Source organism: Coregonus clupeaformis, chromosome 38 (assembly GCF_020615455.1).
Source record: "Coregonus clupeaformis isolate EN_2021a chromosome 38, ASM2061545v1, whole genome shotgun sequence".
In the NCBI taxonomy this organism is placed as follows: domain Eukaryota; kingdom Metazoa; phylum Chordata; class Actinopteri; order Salmoniformes; family Salmonidae; genus Coregonus; species Coregonus clupeaformis.
This window is the reverse complement of record NC_059229.1, coordinates 6,310,627-6,322,507: the sequence shown is the minus strand read 5'-3', so window position 1 is coordinate 6,322,507 and position 11,881 is coordinate 6,310,627. Positions and strand designations below refer to the sequence as shown.

At 41.0% G+C, this 11,881-nt stretch overlaps 1 protein-coding gene across 2 annotated transcripts; it reads right to left on the bottom strand.

Moving 5' to 3' along the window:
- Positions 1-481: 481 nt before the first annotated feature.
- On the bottom strand, positions 482-10,334 carry LOC121533299 (SWI/SNF-related matrix-associated actin-dependent regulator of chromatin subfamily E member 1). 2 transcript variants are annotated; one of them, XM_045211741.1, is made up of 11 exons: positions 10,140-10,334; positions 9,038-9,090; positions 8,625-8,677; positions 8,007-8,111; positions 7,018-7,098; positions 6,550-6,681; positions 6,172-6,343; positions 4,550-4,722; positions 2,713-2,814; positions 1,986-2,226; positions 482-1,773 (listed from the first exon to the last, which is right to left on the bottom strand). In XM_045211741.1, the coding sequence occupies exons 2-11, from the start codon at positions 9,042-9,044 to the stop codon at positions 1,550-1,552; spliced, it is 1,290 nt and encodes a 429-aa protein (XP_045067676.1). In that variant the 5' UTR covers positions 9,045-9,090; positions 10,140-10,334; the 3' UTR covers positions 482-1,549. The 2 variants fall into 2 exon arrangements, with proteins under 2 accessions (XP_045067676.1, XP_045067675.1); XM_045211740.1 differs by lacking the exon at positions 6,550-6,681 and having other exon boundaries at positions 10,140-10,214.
- Positions 10,335-11,881: the final 1,547 nt, after the last annotated feature.

Below are 11,881 nucleotides of genomic sequence, written 5' to 3'. Positions count from 1 at the left end.
TTTCTCTGTTTATCTTCTACCTGTCTATTTTGCTCACATCAGGTCAATACAATATAAATACTGTAGTTTAAAACATGGTAACTACAAAAGATAACAATACCTCAGACAGCTGGAAAGAGCAGTGCTACATTGAAAACAGGAAACCAATGCAAATTCCTTTTCATCTCACCCACTTCCTTGTACCTTGCAGATAAGAGGACACAGACCAGACCAGAACATCTTTAACATATAGTATCAAATCTATCATCAGTATTGGGTGCCATAGATTGTATATGATAAGCCGTTGGAAGTGTACCACATTCTGCCTAGAGTTTTTTATGTCTCATAAAAGCTGGCCAGTTCAAATAGGTCACAATTCCAACATGGAATGATCCTCTGTCACCTCAGCCTGAGGAATAACTGTTAAAATGAACAAACACCACCACCTTAAATGATTACCATTCTATACACACCGCGTGAGACATTGAAAACAAACGTCATGTCAGGGTAGAAAAGTTTATTGGTATAAATATGTCAAACAAAATCGATTTTAAGACGGTATGTTGATGACTCACTCTGCTCAAGTTGCTTTAGGATGAGATGAAAAACCACTCACGTTCAAGCAAACCTTGTAACACTGCTTATTACATTGCATATAAACATTTAAGAGTTTGTTCTGGGTTGAACACTGTACTACTGATCATAATCACATAACACTGAAAGGTTGTTCTAAGCATACAGCTTTTGATTTGATTGAGAGCTAGCAGACTTTAGAACACTGACTGGTAGAGCATTGTACAGCATGGATGAACTCCTAGCATACAACAGGTTGGTGGACGGATGGACTGGGCCCAGGACTCACAATACACAAGAATAATAATAAATAATGAAAACAACGACTTATTTCTACTAACTCCTGAGACAATACTGTCACTTAATACTGATACTTAGAGTAAACATAAAAAAATATTGGATGGAGAGTCACCCCACCCCTGCCGCTACTAAGCAAACTCTCCCATTTGAGTAGTTGCGACACCATGCAAAAATAAAATTGAAAGCAACAATAACATTACACTATAAAGAACAAGTAATTAAACATTCAACAACTTATTTTTTGTGACAGTTTTTACAACCAGCCTCAATCGGTAAGATCTGGTGTCTGCCAGATATAGTACCATTGAATAAGACAGGAGATATGTTTTGATATATTGACAGGTGATGGATGGTTGGTTTTCGACTGCCACCGTGGTCTGTGATGGAGATACGGTGAATTCACGTGGGCTTATTGTGACTCAATTTAACGATGTCATTCACTTTCGTTGGGATAATTACTTTGCTTTGCAGACTTGAAGCGCTTTGCAAATTGACAGCAGATCCATTTTGACCCTGCCAACAGAGCTCCAAAGATTCAACCAATTGCATAAAACTTCACATTTGAACTAAAGCCCATTTAAACACAGATTTTTTCACATAGATGCTAATGTACAATGTGTTATCATCTGAGTGTGACTGAAGAGATGGAGTGACACATCATGGACATTTCTCGGCCCAAAGGTCAGAGGTTGACTCCTCAGTGGGCGGCAGGGCGTGCCCTGCTGGGCCCCTCTGAAGCTGCTGGCTCGCTGGGCGGGGCGTCCTCCGTCACGGCAGAGGTGGTCTCCGACCCCGTGTTACTGTCACTGGTGCCCTCCTCCATCACCCCTTCCGGAACACTCTCCTTGTCCTCTGACGGCGCACCCTCCTCAACCTCACTGGCAGGACGAGCCGCCGACTCCTCCGAGGCTTTTGACTTCTCTGTAACCAAGAAAGCAGGAAATATTAGCAGACAGCAAACACGTTTGGACCAATGTACTTTCAAACGTGAAAATAACGTTGTAAAATGCGCTTAGCAGTCAATCTACCAAGAGAAGCATCTACCCAAGAGAGAAAACCTAACTCAGGGGACCTGACCAGAACCATACATTAAAAAACCATACAGTTGAGTTATTAATACTGTTGGGCCTCACCACCAGTATCCATGAGGCTGGGTTCCATCTCCTCTCTCTCCTTGTTGCTGCTGTCACTGACAGACTCCTGCTGGCTTTTGCTGCTGTTTGACGGACCAACTGGTTTCTCGTCCTCCTCCAGACTAGAGGACGTGGATGCCTCTTTCTCCCGCTCCGACATACGCTTGCGGGATGCCTCCTCTGCCGCAGCAACCTCTGCAGATATCTTCTCCATGTCCACCTCCACTTTCATACAACACAGCTGGGCACAGAGTGGCAACATGTTGAGTCTCCCACCGGGGATTAATGCTGGGGATTAACGCTATTAATCTCACAATCAATCTCACACCTGTGCAACTGTGATTAGTAACATGGACTGTGATTAGTGAGTACACCTTGATCAGATTTGGCACAGTTCCTGTTTCCTCTACAATAATACTACATTGACTTGCCCATTGTGAAGCAGAGGAAGTAAATTGACTCTAAGTAAATGGCGCCACCTGGGGTATGGACTACACAGTGTATTCACTATACAGTGCAGTATCTGGATTCAGAACTGCAACGAGTCAGTCTACAAATTCTAAGTGACGACGCCGCATGTTAGCCAATACACATGGATAAAGTTAGCAGCTGCGGATCTCTACAACACAGAACTGGCCCATTGCACATAGCCTGAGGTCAACACTGTAATATTTACTATGTGCAACACAATGGATTGCATACAAGTTCCTAGATGATGATTCCATACCCTTTTCAGCTCGCTGGTGAAAGACTCCGTGGCATCGATGAATTTCCTTTTCTTGTCCTGGTGGCGGTCTTCAATCTGAAGTAGCTCAGCCTCTAGCTTCCTCTATGGACCAGACACACAGAGAGAGACCTGTCAATTTACCTGACTGATTACATGTTTTTAATCATTACTGAATTATCAAATAAGGAGAAAGGATCAGATATCCAGGTTACCATGACAATAACACCATGACTGGGAACATCCAACTTGATAGGGCTAGGTATAGTAATATCTACACTACCAGTCAAAAGTTTGGACACACCTACTCATTGAAGGGTTTTTCTTTATTTTTACTATTTTTTACATTGTAGAATAATAGTGAAGAAAACTATGAAATAACACATATGGAATCATGTAGTAATCCAAAAAATGTTAAACAAATCAAAATATATTTTATTCTTCAAATAGCCACCCTTTGCCTTGATGACAGCTTTGCACACTCTTGGCATTCTCTCAACCAGCTTCATGAGGTAATCACCTGGAATGCATTAAAATTAACAGGTGTGCCTTCTTAAAAGATAATTTGTGGAACTTATTTCCTTCTTAATGTGTTTGAGCCAATCAGAAGATAGCCCTATTTGGTAAAAGACCAAGTCCATATTATGGCAAGAACAGCTCAAATAAGCAAAGAGAAACGAGAGTCCATCATTACTTTAAGACATGAAGGTCAGTCAATAAGGAACATTTCAAGAACTTTGAAAGTTTCTTCAAGTGCAGTCGCAAAAACCATCAAGCACTATGATGAAACTGGCTCTCATGAGGACCGCCACAGGAATGGAAGACACAGAGTTACCTCTGCTGCAGAGCATACGTTTATTAGAGTTACCAGCCTCAGAAAATGCAGCCCAAATAAATGCTTCACAGGTTCAAATCCTCTCAACATCAACTGTTCAGAGGGGCCTGTGGAATCAGCCTTCATGGTCAAATTGCTGCAAAGAAACCACTACTAAAGGACACCAATAAGAAGAAGAGACCTGCTTGGGCCAAGAAACACGAGCAATGGACATTAGACCGGTGGAAATGTGTCCTTTGTTCTGGAGTCCAAATTTGAGATTTCTGGTTCAAACCGCCGTGTCTTTGTGAGACGCGGTGTGGGTGAACGGATGATATCTGCATGTGTAGTTCCCACCGTAAAGCATGGAGGAGGAGGTGTTATGGTGTGGGTGTGCTTTGCTGGTGACACTGTCTGTAATTTATTTACAATTCAAGGCACACTTAACCAGCATGGCTCCCACAGCATTCTGCAGCGATACGCCATAGCATCTGGTTTGGGCTTAGTGGGACTATCATTTGTTTTTCAACAGGACAATGACCCAACACACCTCCATACTGTGTAATGACTATTTTACCAAGAAGGAGAGTGATGGAGTGCTGCATCAGATGACCTGGCCTCCACAATCCCCCGACCTCAACCCAATTGAGATGATTTGGGATGAGTCGGACGGCAGAGTGAAGGAAAAGCAGCCAACAACTGCTCAGCATATGTGGGAACTCCTTCAAGACTGGTGGAAAAGCATTCCAGGTGAAGCTGGTTGAGAGAAAGCCAAGAGTGTGCAAAGCTGTCATCAAGGCAAAGGGTGGCTATTTGAAGAATCTCAAATATAAAATATTGTTTAACACTTCTTTGGTTACTACATGATTCCATATGTGGTATTTCATAGTTTTGATACCTTCACTATTATTCTACAATGTAAAAATAGTAACAATAAAGACAAACCCTTGAATGAGTAGGTGTGTCCAAACTTTGACTGGTACTGTGTATGTATCTAGGAAGACTGACAGACCCAGCGTAGCGTACCTGGTGCACCATCAGAGACTGGACCTGCCGTTTTAAGACCTGCATGCGGGCGGTAGTGACGACGGAGCGCACGTCGGGGACCACGCTCTCGCTCAGGATCTCGCTGATCAGACGGTGGTTGCGCTGGAAACGGGCGGCGGCCGAGTGCTTCATGGAGAATCCGTCGTCGTAATCTGGGAAAGAGAATGAAAGGGTACGTGGCGGGTGCTATGTGGCGATCAGAGTTTGGGCACTCTCAATGAATACAACTGTCAATGGGTACAGAGCGGAAAGTTCTCACCCAACAAGTATAGATGTCGTAGGCATCAGGAAAGAAATCTGATCTGACATAGCTTAACATTTACATACCTACGTTTGGTTAAATCATTTATATCAGTAGGAAATGTCTGCATAGTTGGCTGTTTACATGTTTGTTGTAAGAATATAGTTATACACATTTGCAAAGGGTGTTTCAACATTGTTGTGGTGAATGGTGAAATGATATTCATGTGTGGGTAGAGAATTAAAGAGTCATCTTTCTCTCTCCCTAACTCTCAAAAACCTTACACATTTACTCCAGAAACGTCTTAGTGGTTTTTACTGGCGCTCGTGCTCTTACTATTTCTTCGAAAAAGTAGAAGATATTGCGAAACTAAGTGAACATCCAAGCTCTAAGTACATGACACTTTCCTTTAAAATCCAGGGTAAAATTAAGCTGTCCTCTATAATACTAACATCAAAGTATGTCATAAATGTAGGAGAAGAAATTGTCTCTTTAATAAGGTCAACTTCTTATTGAACACATGGAGAATTCATTTATTCCACGTTAGGCCAAAAGTCATTAAATTGACAAAAAATCTAAAACTGAAGTCTTAGTGCAGTGATGAAATAAATAAAGTGATTTATTGTAGTAGTCAAACACCCATTTCATTTGAAGTCTGTGAAGGATGCTACCCTTTGAAAATAGCAATGGGTGCATTTGATTGTCTGTGCATTTGGGAGCAAGAAATAAAATGTTGGCTTCATATTGACATACATTTTATGGTGGAGAAAGACGTCATTCGAAAATGATCATCATCTTCATCCAGCGCCTTGTTCCATTGGTTGATCTTCACTTATAATTGTTTGGTGCTTTTTCTCCAAAACCAACAGAACAATTTGTTCAGACTCTCCCCATTCTCTGTATCTATAAAGCAACTCATGTGGCAAATATTTTTGAAGTCATCAATATACGTGCAGCTTGTTGAGAACGTAACCCATAGCGATCCTAATTATAACATTTTTATATCTTGGGTGTTTCCATTACCACAAGTTTTTTATGCATTTCCTGTATATCATTATCCAGCTCGATCTGAGACAAGGATCATTTCATATAGGGTGTAACTCAGAAGTCCAGTTTTCTATGTGATGTGTGTTGCCTTGTTCCTTACTGGAACTCATTGAAGCAATTGATCTCAAATACAGGGCCCAGACTTATACTACAGAGCTGAAATGGAGTGTGGCCTATATGGTGAAGTAGCAAGTGTGACAAAGAGAGGAAGGATAGAAATTGACACCAAGGTGATGTCACAGTTGCTGAAACATGGTGTGGGAACCAGAGTGTGACTGACATGGTAATACTAGTAGTGCTGAGAGTGTCTTACCGTCTGGGTCGTCTGCTGGCTGGATACTCATGTACGGCTCGCCCTTGTCGAGACGAGACTGGCGCTGTCGGCTTTCCTCCTCCAGAGCAGCCTCGGCACGGCTCTTAGCGTTGACGTAAGCCAGGTAGGCTGGAGAGTTGTGGTAGGCTTTCATGCTCTCATTGTACTCAATCTGTAGAGGAGAGACACAGATGTAACAAAGGGAGAGACACGTGCCCCTTCAATGCAAAACAAACTATTCAACGTTGAAGAAAAGTTACTCAGTATTTTTACAAAGGAAGGAATGATGACTGGAGGGACCCTTCTGACAACTGTTGGAGACACTTGTTACTGGTCACCCATAACAACCCCGTAAATAAACACCCCGGTAAAACAAACCTTCTCTGCTTCGTAATCATTCAAGTAATCCTGTTTCTCCTCATCAGTGAGGTCCCTCCACATGCCACCGATTATCTTCCCAATTTCCCATAGCTTCAGATCGGGATTGGAGGCTTTTACTTGATCCCAAACCTGGTGATGAGAACCAGACAGGGGCTCATTATCTCTAAGCAGATAGGTCACAAACCTATGTAGGCCGTGTTTAAACTCCATCTCCAGGGAGATATCCCAGTCTGTCTGTAGTACTCCTAATGACTAGGCTGCTGTATGTCAAGTTTCACAGTTCACACCTACCTCCATGGACTCATGGGGCAGACGATGTGTAGTTTAACTTAAAAGTGCTCGTCCCTAACCCTGGCTAAAGTGCTGCATGTTGTAAGGGTATAGTACAGCATTTGAATATGTCTTGCAATGGTGCGCACGGTGGAGCAGTTTGTGTTTAACTAATGTTGCATGTAGACAACTTACCTTGCGACTATATCGCATGTATGGCATCAACGGCTTGTCTGGCGGCTTGGGTGGCTTTGGAATGTTTATTCCTGAAGAATTCTGGGAAATAAAAAGGCACTTATTAGAGAAGTCAAAGTTAGGACACCAACTGGTGCTAAAAATGACTACTCATACAACTTTACACTAAGCAAAGTCTCGACTGAGATACACCCTGCAGGAAAATACGCATCCACATAGTTGATCATCCAACCTTCAACAAAGTATATGTAAAAATTCCAACAAAGATGCATCAAACTACAACACCATAAGTTAAATCGCCTTTATTTAATTAAAGCCTGTTTGAGCCCAACCAGTGTACAGAAGTCACACAGAGACTATGATTGAGTAACGCTGATTGAAGAAAATACAAAATCTCCCTAAAGCTGAGATTTGCACACTGCGCGACATAACGCCATTATCAGAATCTGAGTGCCAACCACATCTTGCATGCAGCGACTGAATTATTCCCGTAGCAGCCGAAACCCATGCCAAGCATGGGGTCTATAATGCCATGGCAACGCTGATGGCATGGGTTACTTTGCATGGCTGTCAGCAATGCAGACTTTGAAGGGCAGGATCGAGCGATTTTGAATACACACAGATGGACGCTTGGCCAGTCTGCACAGTATGATGGAGGCAGCAGAGGAACGTTGGGATGGCATACATCTCAGAAAGCCTTGGTAATGGAATGGGTTAGACGAATCATACTGTCTGTCTGTGCAAGAATGTCTGCTCTTATAAGCACTGGAAAAAGTACTATTTCTGAACAAAGCAAAAGAGCAAAGTTGTCAAGAGCTGTTATAGCTCACATCTGCATATACGTTATTACTGAGTTTCACTAAGCAAGCTACATTAGGCCGTTTCAATCAAACTAGATAGTTATTTTAAATATTGACGTTCGTTTCCTTCAGTTGTCTGTGTCTCTTGGATTTTATCCCTGTGTTTTCGCTACGTCATTATATTCCTACCGTTGCCCGACTGTTGCTGCTTGTTGTCCCTCCCAGCCTGTAGTTGTTGTAAGCCAGATGGCTGTATGGGTTGTACCCCACAAACCCGGGGGTGTTGGGCAATTGCTGATGGAGACAAATGAGATAGAAACACAGATGAGAAATGACATCAAATAATGGGGTAAAACAAGACAAAATCAATGAAAAACTTGTGAAAACATGAATGTTGGAAAGCTGAAAAAAGCAACTGAAAAAGACTTGCACTCATGCTAAAGCAACATGAAGGGTAATCTAGACAGCAGTGTTATCTATACATTAGTGTTGTTTGTAATGAAAATAATGTATAGTCTACAGTATGTTATAAATGGTACCTCACATCTTAGGGAGTGGAGCTTATTATCTGAGACTGCAAAGCCTATTGCATTGACCAATTCTATTGTGGTAACAGGACTATCTGCAGGGTATACCGTATTGCATGGCCAAATGGATTCCACTTTTAAAAACAAGTTAGACCAAAAAAATGTGTGCCTCTCAAAATGGACAGTAGCAAGTTAACATTGAAAGATAATAGCCGGCATGAATGTTATTATGGGACATCCCTTTCCAAATGGCTTCCCATGTGCCATCAGAAATACTTACTGTTGTAGGGGCTGGGGGAGGGGGAGGGGCATATGGCCTTTCTCTTTCTCTTTCTGTTATGAAAGAAAAGGTGAGATGTTAAAATCGAGGCAAAAAGCCCCCTTTTACATCTCTCAATGTTGATTAAATCAATCCCATCAAGGTAGATATGAATTTTGTGATTTTCTATTTCTCTCTCAGCAAATACATGATGGCTAATTATTAACCTATCAATTATAATACTAGGAAATCATATAGGCTACCAGAAGTTAATATTTCATGCTGAAAGTCTATTTGTTTTATTGTGATAACATATACATTTGTATATTCACATTTTTGTTGCCATAGTTGCCCAGCTTTGTCAGAGACCTAACAGAAGAACTCATATTTTCATTATCTGATGGCTAAACTTATAATTGCAAACAATTTCTTACTTGACATCTTGGCAGAGAGGAAGAATTCTATCAGTTTATTCCAGTCATTGGGTCTGTAATAAACACATTATAATGGGGAAAAGCATTTAGGTGTTTCATTAACTTCATTTGTTATTACAGTACTTCTACAATTGATTAGCAAAGAAAGTAAGTAGCTTGAGAGGGAGGACAAAAGAGATGTTGGTGCCAAAATGATGTCAGTCGACGTATGTGCAACATCACAACATTGTCAGTGGACAGGCATGAACATGGCAGTGGTTTGATGTGACGACTAGCAAGCTGTTCGCGTGCAAAAACATCGCTTACATTATTTGAAATGGCATTTGCTTATAATTGCACATACGTAAATAAATCAGATAAATGGAAATGCATTTGCTGAAAAATAAAGCGCTGTCATCTTGCGTAGTTGGCTGACACCCAGCTGTGCTAGCTAGCGAGGCTAGTAACGTCGAGCTAACTACTTGCTATGTAGCTACTAGCTATAGCTAGCTAGCTGGCTAACTTGGACCATCTGATCAGCAGATGATGAGCATGCAAACGTAGATAACACAATCAGTTAGCTTGGTAACTTGTGGAGAAGGCGAATAATCTGCAGAAAACTAAGATACAGAATACTATATTTGATACTCCGCATACGTTGTCAGCTAGCTAGCATTAGCTAGCTACTAAGCGTTCAGATTAAAGCAAACTGACGTTAGCTATCTAGCTGTCACTGAAACATTTCAATTTTGATTTGAGCCGTTAAAACAGCAGATTGACAGTGACTATACCCGAACCAGATAAACTACCGTTTTGGATGTGGATTTTGCCATGAAAAACCTTGGATCAGAGAATTTAGCAAGCACCCTGCTAGCTTGATAGCCACTACCTCCTACGCTGTATATGAATAAGCTATTTGCTAGCTAGAGCTGTCACAATGGTCACATCATCACCTTGCATGTATCTGTAAATCTGTTATTCAAACAAAAGTGGCATTTTACATAAATTCCTGGCATACAATTGAAAGGCTATTCAACATAAATCAATTAATGAATACTATTGCTTTTCATATTTTGGTTAGTTCACATAGCAAGCAAGTGAAAGTAATGGAAAGCAAACTCACCCCAAAATCCTTTGTCCCCCACCAGTGTGTGTAAGGCTAGAATCAGGTTTAGCTAGCTTGCTAGCAGAAACAGTCCTCAGAATGAAAAAAAAAAAATGATATGGGGTCCACACACATTTCAGTAGAATTTTCCAGAACTATTCCTTTCTCCTCTGTTAAGGGCATCATGTTTGCATTACACCCCAAGGCTAGCCTACTCTAAATTGAATCACCTAATTTCATTGCTAACATTTTTCAATCAATATATTACTAAAGGAATTGCTACATAATGAATACACATGTGTGATGATGTTGCAATATAATACTGAATTTGAGACTATCAAATTCATAATTAACCAATTACTGATTTGGAATCAAATAATCTGAATACACGGGTTCACTATAGTGAACTGTGAATGAATCAGTGATGAACATGAACATACAATAAGGAGGACATTGCAAGAATTCATTAACCATTTATAATTTATACATAACCCATATAAGTTGCACTAATTGAACTATGCTGCTGCAGTTACATGATGACAGGTCTTGTCATTGGTGCACTGATCCAAGGTTGAGCTGCCACTGCTTATGGCAGAAGAATGACTCTTGCTAATTCATTCTGACCATACATTTTCATATTCCATGGCTTGCCAAGAGGAGTATTATCCTTAGCTTCAAATTCTTCATGATAAAAATGCAAAAACATATTTCTTATGTCACCCAAGCATGAAACTTAGCTGCATTCATTATGCTTCACTGACAAAAAGGGTTTTGAGAAAAGCTCCTATGTTGTTAGAACTCAAATACTTTGTATTCTTGCTCACATTCTTTGCAAGCTGTACATGTCAACAGTAATGCTTTCTTTGCTTGTTGCAGTCATTATAATAACTCTTCTGACCTGGATTGAAATTGTGTCTTTTTTTTTATGGCTCTGCTATAATCCATTTGTTGTTTCATTTGTCAGGCTATTGATCATGGTGTGACCCTCTATTTGTTTTGTCCTCCAACACAACCTTGAATACAGTTCAAATACCTTGAGTACATAAAAACCTGCAACAGTTCATTAGATAGGCCCATTGAGATAGTACTGTTCGATATCTATGGATAGGCCAGCTTGCGTACGTTGACCTCCATCACTGCATCACTTACTTGATGTGTGGCACCTGTTATGCAGTAGTCCATTGTATTTCGTAAGTATTTCATATTGCCTATTGTTCATGTCCTGGACAGAGGTGTGCAGAGATGGATGACCCCTAGACTAGATGCCAGATGTAAGGGCTTAACAGACACACCCCCAGGCCTCCTAGGCACAGCTGTGGGATTCTGGATGCCTACAGGCTGGAAAAGGCCAATCCCATTTTAAATCAAGCAGAGGATTCCACGTAAATCCCTATGGACTTCCCATTTTGGATTAGGCACAGGAATTTTTTCTGAAAGTCCCGCTGTATTCCCATTCTGATTCAGGCACAGTTCTTCTTAAGCCTGTAGAGCTCACCAAAATAGACTCAGGCAGTGGAACTAAGCAACCTTGAAAGTTTACTCTGGTGGTGGACCGTGCTGGTATTTTTAGAAGCGGTGGCAGTCACATTGTTATGATGTATCATCCCTGAGGTATTCGTTGGACATGCCTTGAGTATTACTGTTAACGACGTGTATATTTAAGTGGAGTTAGAAAATATATTTCTGTTAACAAGTCTTCAAAAGTTACATCCGGAAAAATACATTCTTGAGATTTTTCAGATTTTCAGTTGACAGAAACT